This window comes from Linepithema humile, chromosome 6, assembly GCF_040581485.1.
Source record: "Linepithema humile isolate Giens D197 chromosome 6, Lhum_UNIL_v1.0, whole genome shotgun sequence".
Lineage (NCBI taxonomy): Eukaryota > Metazoa > Arthropoda > Insecta > Hymenoptera > Formicidae > Linepithema > Linepithema humile.
In genome coordinates, this window is record NC_090133.1 from 5097018 (window position 1) to 5115347 (window position 18330).

General features: G+C 39.7%; 5 protein-coding genes and 1 long non-coding RNA gene across 8 annotated transcripts; 2 read left to right on the plus strand and 4 right to left on the minus strand.

Annotated features, from left to right (window-relative positions):
- Positions 1-248: 248 nt before the first annotated feature.
- Positions 249-6753, minus strand: LOC105677047 (RNA-binding protein squid). Of its 3 annotated transcripts, XM_012375376.2 has the most exons (9): positions 6438-6753; positions 3301-3341; positions 3078-3205; positions 2821-2967; positions 2613-2744; positions 2222-2483; positions 1844-1915; positions 907-1022; positions 249-649 (listed from the first exon to the last, which is right to left on the minus strand). In XM_012375376.2, exons 1-8 carry the CDS (start codon positions 6581-6583, stop codon positions 952-954), a joined length of 999 nt encoding a protein of 332 aa, XP_012230799.1. In that variant the 5' UTR covers positions 6584-6753; the 3' UTR covers positions 249-649; positions 907-951. The 3 variants fall into 3 exon arrangements, with proteins under 3 accessions (XP_012230799.1, XP_067213240.1, XP_012230800.1); XM_067357139.1 differs by lacking the exon at positions 1844-1915 and having other exon boundaries at positions 2255-2483; XM_012375377.2 differs by lacking the exon at positions 1844-1915 and having other exon boundaries at positions 6438-6751.
- On the minus strand, positions 5115-5731 carry LOC137000494 (uncharacterized). Its single transcript, XR_010890728.1, has 2 exons — positions 5485-5731; positions 5115-5410 (listed from the first exon to the last, which is right to left on the minus strand). It is a non-coding gene; the product is annotated as an uncharacterized lncRNA (long non-coding RNA).
- A 367-nt stretch (positions 6754-7120) lies between the features above and the next one.
- On the plus strand, positions 7121-9944 carry LOC105677075 (CUE domain-containing protein 1). Its single transcript, XM_012375441.2, has 5 exons — positions 7121-7447; positions 7527-7673; positions 7763-8141; positions 8224-8307; positions 8392-9944. The coding sequence occupies exons 2-5, from the start codon at positions 7557-7559 to the stop codon at positions 8526-8528; spliced, it is 717 nt and encodes a 238-aa protein (XP_012230864.1). The 5' UTR covers positions 7121-7447; positions 7527-7556; the 3' UTR covers positions 8529-9944.
- Positions 9771-14017, minus strand: SWIP (strumpellin and WASH-interacting protein). The gene is made up of 3 exons (XM_012375437.2): positions 13705-14017; positions 11302-13566; positions 9771-11159 (listed from the first exon to the last, which is right to left on the minus strand). The coding sequence occupies exons 2-3, from the start codon at positions 13533-13535 to the stop codon at positions 10136-10138; spliced, it is 3258 nt and encodes a 1085-aa protein (XP_012230860.1). The 5' UTR covers positions 13536-13566; positions 13705-14017; the 3' UTR covers positions 9771-10135.
- Positions 14018-14163: 146 nt separating this feature from the next.
- On the minus strand, positions 14164-15846 carry RpL23A (ribosomal protein L23A). Its single transcript, XM_012375438.2, has 4 exons — positions 15725-15846; positions 14928-15226; positions 14593-14720; positions 14164-14492 (listed from the first exon to the last, which is right to left on the minus strand). The coding sequence occupies exons 1-4, from the start codon at positions 15753-15755 to the stop codon at positions 14231-14233; spliced, it is 720 nt and encodes a 239-aa protein (XP_012230861.1). The 5' UTR covers positions 15756-15846; the 3' UTR covers positions 14164-14230.
- Positions 15847-15863: 17 nt separating this feature from the next.
- Positions 15864-18255, plus strand: RabX5 (RAS oncogene family member RabX5). The gene is made up of 8 exons (XM_012375193.2): positions 15864-15955; positions 16131-16513; positions 16722-16888; positions 17025-17126; positions 17260-17324; positions 17394-17524; positions 17822-18026; positions 18110-18255. The coding sequence occupies exons 2-8, from the start codon at positions 16451-16453 to the stop codon at positions 18175-18177; spliced, it is 801 nt and encodes a 266-aa protein (XP_012230616.1). The 5' UTR covers positions 15864-15955; positions 16131-16450; the 3' UTR covers positions 18178-18255.
- Positions 18256-18330: the final 75 nt, after the last annotated feature.

Consider the following 18330-nt stretch of genomic DNA (forward strand, 5'->3'; position numbering starts at 1 on the left):
TTGGGGAAATAATGTTTCTTATCGAACGGCCAATCCGCGCGCGTCTATCTCTCGCACCTGTGCAGGATTAGCTCAATAATTTCGAATTTTAACTAAAAAGTCACTAAAACTTTCAATCTAACTTATGTATAGGATCAGTAAACGAGTGGAAACAATTTTGGATGCGTTATTTCTGAACAAAAATGCACCTTTTTTTTTTTTTTTTTTTTGAGGCACGTATCGCCGTGCTTACATTTTATTTTATACAACTATTTTTATTCCGTTTTATCTATTTTATCATACGGCAACATTATTTCTTGCAAGATTGTATACTGTTGAATACTCAATGTTTTGTTCGGCATTACATTCAGAACTCTGTTGGCGGTTTTATATGCTTGCTTTTCTACCGTGAACGCACTATTAAAAAGGAGGAAAACGACACAAGCTCGCACACTGCAAACGGCAGAAAGGAAAGCATATAGACACGGAATAAATTGGAGTTAAATACAAAATGAAATCTCTACTGCTGTTCTCCATTCTCGGTGATTGATTTTGTAGCAGCAATTGTTCACATTGTCGAAAAATTGTCGAAATTCTTGCTAGGGGGGACGCGGCTTAATGGAATGATGATTGGACGAATGAAGAGATCGGTAGTAGTGAGGAAGAGTACCTGTGAAAAAAGTAGATTATGTATTTGTAAAACTTACAAATAATATTACAAAACATATATATCGTGCGCAGACAGTATACACAAAATCACATTAACAAAAAGTTCTAAAACATTAAATTAATTCGTGCTTTCTCACAAAAATAGAAATAATAGATATTAATATTGATATATTCACAAATAAATGTTGAGAGATTGCCGCTCTGATTTTTTAAGATAACGTTGAGAACGAGAGTTCTAAGAAGAGCGCGGCAACTCACCAGCGATTACGACGCGAATTGCACTGCGATCGCGAATGATTTTCGTTAGTACGGCTGGTGCCTCTGATTTTGGCGACCACCGCCTCCTCTTTGCTTGCCGCCATAACCGGAACCGCCTGAAACAATATCGATATTTCATCGTTAGATCATCTAAACTGTAAACATATAATTACAATTAGTACTAAATACACAAATTAACGCGTTCGCTGCCGGCTTCATAAATTATCCAATTGTGCCAGGAATCAGTAAGAATTTTCGGCTGCTGCTCTTTATTAAGAAAGACAATATATGTTAATAAAATAATAATTTTATAGGAAAAAATTAATGAGAATTGGCGTTCTTCGTTATTGAAAAATTGCTAGATAGCGTAAATTGATCGGCTAGCAGCAAACGTGTGATAACACAAATCGATTTTGTATGATGTAACACGCACACACATCTCGATAAAGATACACTACGCTATGAACATCAACCAATTACTACAAGAAAAAATACTACACAGATGATAAATGTAAGAACAAAGAGGCTACAGGCTAAGGTAGTAAGCTGCACACTATGCGGATTCGTACCCTTCCTTTCGAATATGCATCTCTCTGGAATTCTAATCATTTTTCCTTTTCCTTCGCTTCTATAATGACGAACAAGCAACATGAACTCGTAAGCAGATGACACAAGCATGGAAAACAAAATTTCTTTCCTGCCGAGTACTTTAGTACCTCTAGAGTTAATCGAAATTTGTATCAAAGTTATACATTTGCTCCATCTATTTTGACTGGAAGCCGGGGTTAAGTCGTTCCCGTCAAAGGGTTATAAGGATGGATGCATTTCTAGCGGTGGCAAAGCGTCAAACTAAATATAAAAAAAGAGAGAAAGAGAGAGCAAAATATATACAAAATGATGGGTAGTAAAGTATATCAAGGAACGCTGTAATGCGTACCTTTACCGCGTACACCACCGCGCCCGCCCGCGTAGCCACCTTCGTAATTACCACCGCCATAGCCATAGCCATCTGCGTTTCATGAAACACATGGTACAATGGAATCAGTATCCGCACGTACCATCGAGATTTTGAATACAGTATAAGTACAAAAAAAAAAAAAAAAAAAAAAATATGAACACGCGATCGTAAAACAAAAAATCGCTGCGAGATTTTTGTCCGAGGAAGAAAAATGAAAATTCCGAAGATACAGGATACTGACCGTTTTATGACAGAGAGTACCTCACCCTGCGACGTTACTTAAGTATCGAATTTGATTTACTATATATTGCTCTATTGAACAAAAAGCAAGAAAGGGAGGGAGAAGGAGATAATCACCACCATATCCACTGTAATCGTAACCATATCCACCGTATCCACCGCCGTAATAGTCGTATCCGCCGTAACCGTCGCCATAGCCGCCTCCGTAGCCACCTTGACCGTAGCCTCCGCCGTAGCCACCGCCGTAGCCTTGTCCCCAGCCACCTTGCCCGCCAAATCCGCGTCCGCGGCCGCCACGGGCGCCTCTACCGCGGCCCATCATTCCACCGCGCATTCCACCCATACCGTCCATCTTGGGCGTCGCTTTCTTTACATCCACCTGTTCAATAAGAGTACAAAGCCGATGAGAAAAGAGTCGCGTTTGACCTCTGAATTGTGTGAACTTGTATCGCAATACTAAAAATTAATAACAGTCCTATTGTTAGATAAAAGGACTGACAAAACTCACCGCTTTTCCATTAATAGTTTGTTTCGGTGTCTTGAGCAGTTCATTGACCACCTGTTCGGATTCAAACGTAATGAAGCAGAAACCTTTCCTCTGGTTCTTTGTCTTATCGAATGGCATCTCCACCTCGACAATCTGAAAGGACATGATACAATCGATATTTGTTTTCGGCTTGCACTTTTCTACATGTTTGCGAACAAAAGATACTTACATTTCCAAATTGTGAAAAGAAGTTCTTGATATCATCGTCAGACAATTCAGTCGACAGACCGCCTACAAAGATTTTTCCATGTCTAGCTTTTGCTTTTTTGGGATCGACTTTTTTGTTGTTGATGACGTGATCGCCGGCTGACATGATCTGCAAAAGGATTATTAAAGGATTATTAAATTATCGCGTGTGCGACATTAATTTAAAGCGTTTAAAATTTTTTATTCATTGATTACCGACTAAAAAAAATTGTAAATTACTTTGTCAAGAGCTTCGGCTTTGGCAAAAACAATAAAGGCAAAGCCTCTCGATCTCCCTGTGTTGGGATCTGTTTTGACATTGATACTCTCAATATCGCCATATGTGCTAAAATGTTCTCTTAATTCCTCTGAAACGCGCAAAATTGGAATTAAAAAATATCTACTCGATTTTCGGACAAAGATGCAAACTTGTCGGTAATTTTTAAAAAGTAAGAATACTCACTGTCAGTAGTTTCCCAGCTCAAGCCACCGACAAATAATTTTCTGTAAACAAATAAACAAAAACCAAAGTTTTAAATAAATGTAATGGAGGATAACAGCGCTTACCGCCCTAACTTTCCAATCGCAATTACGGTGCTACGGTATTATCATTACTATTATTTCAATTGAATTTTTGTAGGCACACAATAATAAAATAAATGAAAAAGTGGAATTAGAATCGAATATGCCTATATCAATCATAGAGTCCTGATTACTTCCGGTCAACCTGCAAAGCAATGGAACTAATTTATTTTACCAAAGGGAGAACAAGAGAGATTTTTATAAACATTATATTAACAAAATTAATTGCTTCTAAGAATTTATGTGATTTAATGTTACTCCTGAGTCAAAGTTGTACTACAATTTAACAGAGTGCAATTGACCATCCATGATGCTATCTGGAAAAGGGCACTGCAAAAAATTTTGATGGCATTTATATAGGCATGATTATATCGCTTCGATTGCAAGAAATCGAAATTCCAATTGCAGCAACACACAATGTAGGTCTTACATAGAAGGTATCGTCTTACATGTAGATTTGGAAAAATAAACACGTTCCTTGCGTGAGAGACTAAACAAGATTGTTATTCTGACAGCAAGGGGTAAAGTTACAAGATACCATATCCCTAAAACAAATGAACTCTGGATAAAAGTTAAATGTACGTTATATTACATAAGTTACATACGTAGTTGCTACGCGATAGCGCAGTAGAAATTGAAGTTACGGAGAGACGGCGGTTTTGCGCATCACACAGGCAACTCGATTTGAACACCATATAACAAGTATCAAGTAAAAAACATTAAAGGAAAAGTTTTAGAAAAAAAGTACATATACATATATATGTATTATGTGTATGTGTGTGTATGTGTGTGTGAGAATGTAATAATAAAAATAAAAAACGCATCAAAGAGAGCAAAAGTACTGTTACAACGATGAGATCCAAATAAGCTACAACTCCAGTTGACATACGGCTGCCCCTAAAGAAAATACAAACAATTTCTCTAAGTTACAAATCCCGATTATTAATTGGCCCAAATTAATGGCATGTGGTAGATTGACTGCAACTCTCTATATTGGAAAGCTAAAAATTAATTTGCATATTACAAAACAGATTAACATTGGTCACTGTATGTGACATTTTGCTCTGTTCTTATCTTTCACTCTTTTTTTTTTTTATTATTTGACTTCGTTTTAAGCAACAGTATTGTGCATTACATCAGACACTTTTATATGCATATATAAATCTTTTATCTTACAGATTCACGTTCATCAAGAAGGCTTACATTACACACGACTTGTCTCGAGTCTTGAGATACACTTCATATTTTTTCGCATTTCAAATAACAAGCTGCAATATGTATACACTTTGCTTTTTTTTGTTTTTTTTTCTATCTTTTCCTTAACTTTTTTTCCGGCTTTTTTTGTGTTAAATATGTACTTATATATGTTTATCGATATAAATATATCATTTTTGTATATCATCTAGGGCTGATGATAAATACCATGGGTACCAGTCACTCGCCGGTATCTGTTGTCAGGTCAGGTCACAGTTAGCCAGTTGCAAGCAGCCCGCCATAATCGCACTGGGATGTTTGCCACCTGCAGACCAAGTCACAGAAACTGCGTTAATGGCGTTCCGGAGCCTATCGGAGATGTTTGCATTGGCCCTAGTGTCTCTGTGCATTTGCTCATTGCCCAAATAATCCAAATATTCACACTCGAATCAGCGGAAATTACTCTACTCTGTAATTATCCAGCAGGCAAGTATGTGTCGCTATAACACATATTTTGATCTCAAGTAACACGAGACTCGATTTGACTCCCAGGCACTTTCGTGTCGTGACGGAACGTGATGGACTTGAGAACTCGATGCTCGATCGCTCACAATAATTCCGACCCCGAAGTTCATTCACGAGGCTTCGCAGTTCAATTCAGAGATCCCAGACAAGCATTGGACGCATTTTGTCAATCGTTTTGAGCAATTGACTAATCTGAATTTGACTGTAAACTGTACTGTGAATAAGGACAGATGACTCGCAACTGACTCAAACATGGATTTCAAAATTAAGTTCTATAAAAAAAAAAAATACAATACAAATGTGTTATTCTTACAGGATATATATAAGTAGATCTACAAATACATACAAACTTTATCAATGATGAAATTGTGACTGCCCTCCATTAATAATAGAACTAGAAGAAAGTTAATCGGCTAAGTGAAAACAGAAAGAAGAAATTTACAAAAAAAAGTTAGAAAGTTTGAAACAGGTAGACACATACCTCATAATTGTAGCACACGTGTAATTATAATTATATTATAGTAAAATGAGCATAATTATATTTACCTTACTTTCTTTTTTAACTTGTTACAACAATATAAAAATATTTCAAACGGATTTCCCGGGAGTGCATTGTATTATACGACACAGTAAATTGTTTAACAATTCACAATTATTATCTCTGCATGTAAATATCTAAATTGTAATTGTATCTATGCAATAACGGAATACAGAATTGCAAAGTGACATTAGAGATTCGTTACGTCTCATGAACTCTCTGCGCTCCAAAGTAGAGACAAATATAAACGCCGGTTTCGAGGCGAGGAAAAAAAAAAAGAGTAAAAAATCGTAGTGTAGAAAGAGAGCAGAGAGTACACGCAACGCGAACAAATCTTTCTTTTTTTTTTCTCTCGGAGCAGCACGAAAAAAGAACCCCATCTCGTACGCTACGACTCGATGATAAACTCCGCCCCTATTCCAAAGCGCTAGAAAACAAAAAGATGTGCACTCGTACGTGCGTTGCGACCGTGAGATGCTGAGTGATCGCGCGGGAAAGCAACCGGCACCCGGTATACGACCGATGCGAACGGATTTGCGTTTCGCCGGAGCGGCCTTCGCCATTTTGTTCGACTCGTGTCGGAAGCGAAGTCCGCCGAAGGGGGACGCCGACTGATTTCGCGGGAAAACGCCACCGTAAAATGCAACTTTATTCGAGCCGACGCGTCGCCGGGATGGGGCGCGGGACGAATGCTCGCGAAATCGATTCGATCGCGACGATATCGACGAGTATCTCGTGAGTGGAGACGGAAAAAGTCTTACCTGTCCTCCTGCGAATCCTGGCCATTCTCCACGGCGTCGCCGCCGCCGCCGCCGCCACCGGCACCGCTATCGGCCTCGCCGTTCTTCTCGAAATTTTGCTCAGCTACATCCTCACTGAAGTCCTTGTTTTCTTGCTGATCAGCCATTGTTTACGTCGCGTATCACACACTCGCCGTGTCAACGATACTGGGAGGGAAGATCGGGAAGGTAGAAAATAATAATGTCCGCACTATATCGGAGGACAACTGCGCTGAGACGGATCCACGATGAAAGGAGAACGCCGAGCGGAACGCCCGTATCGCTTCACAGACGCCGGCTCGCCTCGCCCTCTTTAGGTAGAAATTAATGTTAGACCGTGAAGTGTAACATAGATGGGTGGACTCAAACGACATAAAATGAATTCTCGAAATAGCCGAACATGTCTCAATATCCGATCGCATAATAACAAAACAATTATTATTTAATCTTTATAAATATTAATTGTATATTAATTATACTGTTAATTGTAAAAAATATTTATTAAAATAAGCAAATTTTCTTAGAAAATCTATGATTTCATTGGTCAACAATCTAGTGAGTTTGTTCTTTTTTTGTAATTAAGAAAGGAGACAGAAATAGCACGTCTGCTCTTTTCAGTGTTCAACTATCGAAGTGCAGAGCTTCACATGTATGTACGTGGGTTGCGCATGTGTGCGGTATTCCCTCCCTCATGCTGTTTGCTGTTGTGTCTCAAATCTGGCGTTATTGGTGGATAGAACTGAACGCTGACTTTGACAGGTGACAATTCGGTGCCTTTGGCACGTACGATGACGTAAGATCCGGCACGCCGGATCTCATTCCGAATACGCACATTCGAGTAATTAATTATACGGTGAAAAATGATGCCATGCTAATTGCCGGTTGACACGAATTGAAGGACAACTCGGCGCAGCACAAACCGGTGTCTTCAGGCATGGACAACAGTTTCGCGGCTGGCACTTCTTGAAGATTGTCAGCAGGTGTTTGTATATGTTCGTACATACATACTTATATATTTTTATTCATAATATGTAACTTTATTCTTGTTAACAATTCTCATTATATATACAGACAGTTGTGTCACACTTCAAAAACTTTATCATGGCTTCTGCTACGGAGCAGCAACAGCAGCAGCAGCAGCAGACCACATTGGAGTTTTACCAGGCGATGGCCGACTTCAAGAACATGTTTCCACAGATGGATGATGATGTGATAGAGGTAAGAAGGTCAAGCTTGCTGATAGGATGATTATCATATTGCTGCATCATTGTAGCTGATGTTGAATTTATATTCTGTACATTTATTAGGCTGTGCTGAGATCTAATCAGGGAGCTGTTGATACTACAATCGATCAGTTGCTCACTATGAGCACTGATAATGAAAATGAAAAAATCAGGAGTGAACTGGAGCAGAAGGAAGAAGTCCCAAGTGTCGCCAAGTCACCGGCAAAAAGAGACCCTAGCAAATTGTTAAAAAGTAATCAAAAGTGGCAACCTCCACTATTAGGACCATTGCCGGATACTTTTCTGAGACTTCCTCAGCAAACATCAGAGGATGGTGTTGACTCGTCGTATTCGCAAGAGAACTCCATGCTGGAGGACGAAAGAATCGCCATGTTTCTACAGAACGAGGAATTCATGGCGGAACTTCGTTGGAATGAAGACTTTCTGTCCACATTAGAGCACGGTACAGACTGGGGTATTTTTGAGAAGACATAATTCGAAAAAAATAACGTTTATGGAAAAAATAAAATATTTTTTCTTTGTAGACTCAAAGCTCGAGAAAGGTAGCAGTCAAGCCGGTCACGATGACGAAGATCTGTTCAAAGAGAGGCTAAAAAATATGGGCAAATGTAAGCAAGCAATCAGGAGAACAGTTGAAAACTTAAAAATAAGGTAGTTTTTTTTTTCTTTTAACGATGAACGCACTTTTGCAGTGTCTCGGCGTAAATTTGCGCAACTTACGAAGGTGTTCACTCGCAGTAAGAAACGCGGTGGCAGGCAATTGCTGCCGCCGACAGCTTCACGCGACGATCTCCTGGATCCGGAAGAGTCATCTAAGCCTCAATCCTAAAAAGAAATATCTGTTATTACAATCCTGTGCAGAACCGTCTGTACTCATCTCACTTCACACTGCGAAGAACGGCGAAAACTTAACGGCGTTTGCAGCTTAACGTAATTTAGATGTCACGTCACGGAAACAAGCATATCTATGTTGTAACTTGCGAGAGACGCTGGTGTTATGTTGGGAATCGTGTAAGATATGTTAATTAGCGGTTTAGAGATTTCTGACTCGTACGACGGCCGATGATTAGCTATGTGGAGATAATGGAATTGCAAGGCTGAGATGTTTAGAAGGTGCGTCAGTCAGAAAACGAAGAGACTCACCGAAGATAGTGAATAACAAGTAAAACGCTTAAAAAGATAAAAAAAACATTATCAAAACGTACGTATCTCAAGTAAATATGCAGATATACGTATTATATAGGGATAGTGCATTAATTAATGTTAATGTCTTTCCCATTAAGGATATAGATTTGTTCTAATTCTTACAAATTCAGTGTGATATTTTACCATATATTGTGATGCAAATTTTGTTTTAATAGATTTTATATTCCGTTGTAATGTACGTTGCTTGCGATTGTGCGTACTATCGCGTACGATCGCTTAAAGACTGGCATGAGAAAGTTTTCGCAGAAATTTATCAGGCGACAATCCCGTGAGATTGTTGCTGACGTTGGAAAAATGTTTAATTTAAGATCGATGGTCATCGTTTTTACATTAACGTGACAATTGAGACGAAGATTCTTATTACACGCCAAGTACGTGATGCATTGGCTTTTTATTTTTAACAAACGCGGCTACGAAAGTAGTTGATCATGTTGTGTATATATATACATAAAAATATATATATATATATTTATGTGTGTCTATCGTGCGCCAATAATACGTTAATGTTGTTAGGCAGGATAGTTTATCGAAAATTTAGAAATCGCAACATCGATCTTAATTGGATTGAATCGGTTTTTTTGAAAATTCAATTCTTGAAAGAGTGGAGATCCGGTCTCCTCGAAATGACTGATTTATCAAAAGAAGAGCGGATGAAGGCTCGTGCCACATTCTTCCAAAATTCTCATCTCACTCTTACAATAATCGTACTTCGATAATTTCTCAATGCCTCTCCTATTAAATTTAAATAATTTAATTCAACGCTTGAAACACTACGAATGTTAGACGCCTTCATCCACTTACTCTTTCGGTTCTGCTTGCAATCGCAAGTAGCAAGGGCACCTCCGTTAGTAATAAATCCTAGTCACTCAGTCTAGCCATTATTTATTGAACGAGAATCTGATATTGTAACGATATTGTGAATGTAGAAAATATTTATAAAAATGGTCGTATACATATATGAAGATTTTAAGATCATTTACAACAATACGTGCTATAATGACAAATACAGATGTATAAGAATAAATTGCGAGACGCATGATTGGATTATATTTATTTTACACTCCGTTTGTGAACTGAAAGTTACGGAAGAAACGGTTGCAAATGTACGTTTGCTTGAATTTTTCTTTCAAACCATTTTTCTCCCACCAATCGAAAATTTGACTTAGATTATCAGCATCCAAGAGCACAGAGTGATATATTAAAGCATCCAAGTGAGCCGGCCGTTCCGCGTTACGTGTCGGGCAGCCTAAAAAATACCCTGGCGCCCGAGAGACTGTAGTATAGCAGCTGAAACTCGGCCTTTCTCTCGGCGAGGCGTTTGAGAGTAAGCGCCCGGGTCTGCTGGAGCTTCTCGTCGCCGTGATCGTCCTTGCTCTCGGCGGCTAGCTTCTCCTCATCGATGTACTGCTCCACCGTCTTGAACCAATGTAGGCCGTTCAGTTCAGTGTTTTGATTAAGCAGCGCGTTAATGTAGGCGATACCCATGGCAAAGCCGTCGTCGGTGAAGGCTGCGCCGGTCTGATTCTTCTTGAACATCTTCTCCTTGTTGGACACGGAATTGTCGACAAAGCTGAGCGTCAGCGGCGGCACGATCGCGTAGAACTGCTGTAGATGATAGGACTTGGCGTCGCGGAATGCTGGCGCGAACACATCCACCAGCAACTTGAAGTAGTGGATGCCTTCGGTGAAGTGGCGCACCAGATCGGCGATGTCGTCCTCCAATCGTCTGGCCGCGGTCTGCGTGGTGGCGCTGTAATTCAATCCACGACAGAGCGATTCGAACGGTACCGTTCGCTCGATGTCCGGCAGGAAGGACACGGCGTTGGAGCTGGCGTGGAGGCCGCCAGAGCGGATCAATCGTACGTAGCCAAGCGCATTGCCGATCTGCGTGATCAGCTGGCGGAACTGGTCCAGGTAGCTTAGCCCGTCGGCGGTCATACCCAGTTTGCGGATGCCCTTTTGAAACTTCTCCGCGCGCTCGTACGTGTACGGAGCTGCGCCCGCCTCTCGCTGCGCCCGGACGAATCTGATGTCGCGCATCAGCCGAGACTTGATGTGCTCGTCGAAGAGGAACTGCGAGAAGGTATGCAGCTTGACGCGCAGGAACTGATAGACGAAGTTCACCGTGGTGCTCATGATGCCGGTGCCGTGGGTGCGAATCGAGTTGGCGATGTGCCGGATGCCGATGGTGTTGAGATGCTTGTTGCTGCTGCTGTGCTCCACGAATGTCTGCGTGTTCAGGTTGTACAGGTACCTGGATGGCGACAAAAGCCGGTTAATTAATTTCTATAATCTTAATTATAAAATGTATAATGATTAAAAAACTTGTAATTATTTTGTATAATTGTGTAAAACACGGAATCATGCTTTCTTATATATTTAATAATTCTAACTACCTGGAGACAAACACGTGGATATTACGCATGATCTCCAGAGCGTCCAGGCCCTGTTCGAGAGTCTGCGTCGGTAGGTGATCCTGCACCGTGTCCAGGCCCATCTTGTAGCTAGCCAATGCGTGCATTGTTCGATAGGTTCTCCAATCGTGCAGAGCAACTGTCGTCAGATTGTAAAACATGTCGTCCAGATAGTGCTCGACGAATCTCTTGGCGCAGACCATATTCTCGGCCAGTGGCAGCGGCGGGACTCGCACCACCCTGCCGCCGTCTTTGGCACCGACGTTGAAGGGATTCGTGGAATCCAACTTAAGATGAGCATGTACATGCAACCGCAAGCTGGTTTCGATCTCGTGGCAAGCCGGCCTCAGCACGTTCTTCACTAGATTCTCCCTGAGCTCGGCGATGCGTCTTTCCCTCACCTCGTCCAACCGCTGTTCACCCACGGCAGTGTTAAAGGCGGCAAACAGGTGGGTGACATGGCAGACGCCGGTGTTGCCGTCCATCGCCGAAGACAAGTAGGCAGGTAGTATGTTCTGATGATGGAGCAGTAGTGAGTAGTCGCCGAGCTCGTCCACCAGTTCATACAACTCGGCCACGGAGTCGTAGCTGTCCAGCAGAAAGCGCAGCTTCACCACGTCTTCCTCGCGGAAGGTATCGGTCAGCTGGCTGGCGCACGCCAATGCGCAGCGTATTATCAGCCGCCTGTCCGCGCTTGCTGGACCGCCCATCAGCCGCATACTCAATCCTATTAACGACAATGCGTCCAGCCGTTCCCTGCTATACCCCTTGTCCCGTTGAACGAGACCTTTGCGTGTTGTTTCTAGCATAGCCAGCACGTAATAGGCCAGGTACTGCAACACTTGCGCCTGCGACTGCACCACGATCGGCCCGAGCGTGTAGAACATCGTCTGCAGGGACTTCTGCAGCTCGACAAGCCGGCAGATTAGCTGCACCGTGCCACGGCTCATCGGTCTTGACAGTGAAGCGTGCAGATTCGTTACAAATGCGACAGTCTCCCGCATCTGCGACAGTAGAACCAGCAGATCCGTCAGTAGAGTGCGCTTCTGCCCGATGTCTGATACCTGCAGGTCGGTCTTCGTCAAGATGCTCTGCATCTCCACGCACCAAATAGTCGCGCGTTGTATCAGATTGCTCACTGTAGCCGGCAGTCTCTGCGTTCTCGCCTGCAAGATCTTCTCGCCCACTTGCGAGCTCACGGCGCTGCCGGTCTCCTTCGGCGCAACGTTACCGAGGAACTTGCTAGGTACCAACATCACGTTTCCCACTAGCGTGACGGCGTAGAACCTTTTGTTCGCCTCCAGCACCCTCTTGACCAGCTTCTTGTCGCAAGCGCCGAACAGTTTTATCACTATTGCCACGCCGACGTTGGCTCTTATCCAGTTCTTGTTCAACGCGGCGTGATCGCTAGATTTACTTTCCACATCCGTGATTGTGTTCTTCAGATAGCTGACAATCTGCTCACTCATAATTGCACCCTTGCTCACATCCATCACGTGCTCGATTGCCCTAGAAAACATATTTTTGCGCAGTAACTTCTCCTGCAGATCCTTCAGCAGATGATCGAACGTCTCCAGCTTCGCATCCGCAACGCCAAACTGCGACGGATTGTGCATTACAGAGCGCACTTGTATCCGATACTTCTTCCACTGCTCCACTATTGTCGGCTGAGCGTCGATGATCTCGTCGAGAGTTAGGAGGATCACGAATAGATCTATAAAACTCTCTATAAGGCTTGGTAAGTAAATTTCATGAACAACGCCGGATAAACTTGCCAACTGTTGCGTAGTCAAATGCACAACAGTCAGCATTCGGTTGGTGAAAATGGACAGATCCTGAAGATCGGACAATAGTTTTGTTACATTAGCGAGATCATTGTCTGCACATCTTTCTCCGTGTGCCAGTAGTTTTCCATAAAAACCAGTTGCTTCCACCTTCAGTAGCCTGATCTCTCTGCATGTTCCTGCCACAGCTGCCAGCAGCTTAGATAGTACCTTGTTCTCCATCTCCACCAGAGAGAGAATACTGATGTCCTCTGCTGTTTTGTAAACTAGCCGCAGAGGACCCTCTATAATATACTCAAGCGTGGAGTCGCTCTTCCAAGACTTCTCCACCAACTTTTCGAAAAACTCTCCATACTTTCGCAGATGCATAGCACCTGCGGCCTTGTAGATGGTCTCATCTTTCTTGGAGTTCCACGTAGGTGCTTCTATCATTCTTGATTAATAAAATTATTATTTAGATAATCTGTAAATCATTAGGGACATAAAATAATAAAGAAATTCTTTTATACACTTCTGAAAAAAATCAATTTATAGACGTATTATAAATTAAAATTCTGTAAATAAAATATGCAATTTGTATACATAATAATAGAGTGCTCACCTTATACATATATATATATATATTTGTTTTATATCATTTATATATTATTTTCATATATATTCTTCCTGGCTTAAACAACAGTGTTACATATTATTTTGTTTCTGCAGTGTATCCGATCCATTATTGTCATTCCACTCAAAATTTCAACTTACAATGACATTGCTTACGTTTTAAGAGGCGGCTTCTAACTCTAATCTAACCAATTCCACACTGTCAAGCTTATCAAACACTGTGTAATACTTTAATCAGTACATTCTGCTACTCACGATAGATGGCAATATTCTACCAAGTATATCGACAGACGGTACATTCATCCAGTTAATAAAAAATACCAATTAAAAAATTCTTTTATTATCTCTATTACAATTTCAGAATTTTTCTTGTTTGTATATATTAAAAAAATTTTGTATCTTCGTTATTTAAACAAAGCATAACTCAGAAAAAAAAGTTGCGCAGCAATTGTCCATATTGATATTTTTATTACCAGTACAGATTTTATTTATTTCTATACAAATGAGATAGAAATTTATATGATTCCAATCTTGTTGGCGACATCGAGCGCGTCATAGTCGCGCGTTAAACGCACATAAGCCTTCTTCTTGCCGTCTGGCCTCATTAAAGTATTCACTTTCGCCACATCGACATCGTATAGCTTCTTAATGGATGCTTTAATGTGATATTTGTTGGAACGCGTGTGCACGATGAAGACCAGTGTGTTGTTGTCTTCAATCTTTTTCATCGCCGCTTCCGTCGTCAATGGGTACTTTATGATATTAAAAGCATCCATTCTGAAACACAAGTTGCAGAGAGGTAATGATACATTCGAAAGGCAATTACATATATCAATTTTTATAAATAATCTAAAAAAAAAAAGACTTCAAGTCCTACCGATTTCTGTTCGGTACGGATTTGCGCGGATACTTGGGATTCCTTGGTGGTCTGAAAGTTTTAGGTCTGTGGAAATGGACAGACGTCCTAATCTTCCGTACTCTGGATCCATGCACTCCCTTCAAAATCTGTAAAGTATAAATGTGACTGTTAATAGATAATACGTTTAATAAGAAATCGTACATCTCTTACATTTTTTAATTGTTCAGTATTGTGTTAAAAAATCTTTTCATGAAATTTCAAAGAGATTCCCACAGTTAAAATCATCATATACAAGAATGTATCACTTGAAGCTGAAAAAATAAACAATTTCTAAGCAAGATTGTTTTAAGTACCTTTTTCTGCGCCTTAAGAGCTTTTTGAAGAGGAGCCGCTGGCTTTCCTCCCTTCGGAGTCTTTTTAGCAGCTTGCACATTTTTCTTTGGCTTGCTGATCAGTGGTTTGCTGGCAAGCTTAAGCACAGGTTTAGCTGCAGGCTTGGCTGCAGCGGGTTTAGCAGCGGCAGCCGGCTTGGCAGCTGCTGGTTTCTTCGCTGCCGCAGGCTTGGCTGCGGGTTTTGTCACCTTGGAGGTGGAAGCCGCTGTGGCTGGTTTTTTCTCAGCCTTCTTCTCCGTTTTCTTCTCTGCAGGCTTGCCTATATTCATATAAGAATAAAATAAAAACAAAAATTAAAAATATTAATGGCTCCGTAGCCATTATTATATCATGCTTAATTAAAAGTATGTTTTAAATTTATATTATTCTTAGAGGTGAACACGGGTAAGACTTGTATCTCTTTCTTGCTCATACTTGTACTTTGTAGGTTATAATATAAACGTACAGAACTTATCGAATAATACCGTCACTGAATGGCATATCACAAATAGTTTATACAAAAATGATGCGTGAAATCTCGGGGAATATTTTTCTGAAAATATTGTTGTCGCAAATAGAATATTATAGACATGTTGTTTAAACAATCATCGACCACATGGTGGTATCAACGTGCAAGGCATTCTCGAGCTTGTTGCTACTGATTTTGAGTCTCGTTATTTTGAGTAGCGTTATCGTAAATCTGCGATTAATTAATTAACAAAGCATAATTTATTCTATTTGCATATTTTCCGAACCGAATGCCGAAATAAATTTTTACCTGCTTTATCCCCAGCTTTCTTGGGAGCCATTTTGCTAGAAAGAATGTCGCGTACGACGGAAGCGCACACGTCGGCCAAACCAACAATTATCAGCTACTACGCTAATTGTTGACAGACGAAACATTTTCAAAACGTCAAGCAGATTATTGGCTGTCAAAATCGATTATCCTTCGACGAAGTTTATAAGTTACAATCAGTTACAATTGTTAATTAACAAAATAATAGAAAGAGTAAGTTATAACTTTATCTGAAGTAAAGAAAGTAATCTGAAAATTATAATATTCCCGATATGTAATATGTTACAATACATTTATTTAACAGTTATTGTTATATTTAAAATGCTGCAGATAATACAAGATAAATTTCTTGTATTTTACAATAATTTTACAATAATTTACATTTCAGATATGACGTATATTGTTTTCGTCAATGATACCCCTGTAAGATCTCCACGCAGCACGTGTTACAACCGTGTTGCACCTGCCGCAGCAACCAATGTTTTGCTATTACTGCGTGGAGTTACTCAAGGTCTTTTCGTAGTAAATGTCAGTCTCTTACGAGAAATATTAGACTCGGTAATAAAAAAGATCATAAGGAAATGATCTTTGCACAAGTATGCGAAGTTAAAATGAGTGTATAATTATGCTAAATGTGCATAAAAAAGTAATGAATGGTTTTTTCTATACATGCTTTATAAACTTTAATACGATTTGTCTAGAAGAGCAATGTTGGAAACACGCTCTGCAGTTTATAAAATGATGAAAGAAGTAGCTCATGATGAGAGGCAGGTGAGAAATTCTATTGAAAGTGATATACATTACAAAGTACATATTTTTAAAGGACCGTTTCAGTCAAGAAGTTTATTTTCAATCACCTACAACATCTTAAATGTTTATACAAAAAATACATAAAAATTATTTGCCGCGAAAAAGTTGAATTCAAAAGGTCTTAATTAACATTTAATTAATAATTGTCTAACACATTTTTCGCCGACAGATAATAGAGTGGCCGCCACCGTTTTCATCCGAGATCACTCCGTACACCGAAAACAATTTCGGCGGCTTGATTAGACGAACCTGCGAGAACAAGAGCTTAACACTTGGAATTTCCAAGGTGATTGTCATCGGTGACGTTGCCGTCGGCAAAACATCGTTGGTAAATCGGTAATTACTTGACACAGAAAGTACAACAAAATGTTTATTCAACTTTCTAAAATTATCTCGCAATAAATGCTTTCAATTTCAATCATTAACGTAAAGATTAGAATGATAAAGCAATTTATGTCGTTTCTTCTTGCAGCTTTTGTCATAAATTCTTCAACAATAATTACAAAGCTACCATTGGCGTGGACTTCGAAGTGGAAAGATTCGACATTCTTGGCGTGCCTTTCCATTTGCAAATGTAATAAAACTGAGCTCAAAGATGCTTAAAGATGATAAATGATAAATGTTTGAACATGACAAGATGATAAATGTTTGAAAATAAGAATAATTTATATGCATACACAATAATCATTTGTGAATAATATTTCTAGATGGGATACTGCGGGACAGGAAAGATTCAAGTGCATAGCAGCGTCTTATTATCGCGGCGCTAATGGTGAATATATTTCCTACAAGTTTTATTCATTTATTTTATATTATTTAAATGTATATTTTTACTTTACAGTGATCATGGTTGTTTTTGATTTGGGAAATTTAATGTCGCTAGCACACTGCCAACAATGGTTAAACGAGGCACGTCTGAGCAACATTGGTCATTATCATATTTTTCTAGTCGGCACTAAAAAGGATTTATTGGTAAGTGCAAAAATAAATTAAAAAGTTTCCGGAAAGTTATTTATTATAAAAATTTAAACAGTGGCTTATTTTTCTGCATAATATTTAAAAACATTTTTTTTTTTTTTTAATTGAAAAACTATATTGCTGAAAGAAATATATTGAAAAAATAAAGTATTTACGTAAAAAACTAAGCTCTATGTTTGGATTTTTACAATAAATGTTTATCTTTTAATACCGACTTTTTTGCCAGAACTTTGCCTTTGATATGGTAACATCTCTTTTCACTAAAATTGTGCATTTCTTTTTAAATGCTAGTCTCATTCGGTATACGAAATAATTGAAAAACGAGCGGCGGAAATGGCGAAGAAAATGCGAGCGGAATATTGGGCAGTCTCGTCAAGAACGGGTAATGGGGTGTTCGAATTATTTACGCGCGTTGCCGCACTCTCTTTTCACGCGATGGCATTGCGCGAGATGCAAAGCCTGAAACTCGAGCCGATTAACATTGGTTCTATGATAAGTAAGTGAAAAAATCCAGTGGCTAAAATAATTAAAAAACAGATACATTCCAGCAAAGACAAATTGTCAATTGTTCTTTTTCAGCGCTGAAACCAAAAGAAACCGAGAAGAAGGTACAGAGAGTGCCGAAATGCTACAAATGCCCGACGTAATGAGTATATTTATAATAAATATTAAATAAGATTAAGATAACAAGTTAGTAAATAAAGATAAAAAATTATTTGATAATATGTATGCACATGCACGCATGAGTTTGATAATTGTGATATCATTTGATACTTCGTTTGTATATCAATTAAAAATGA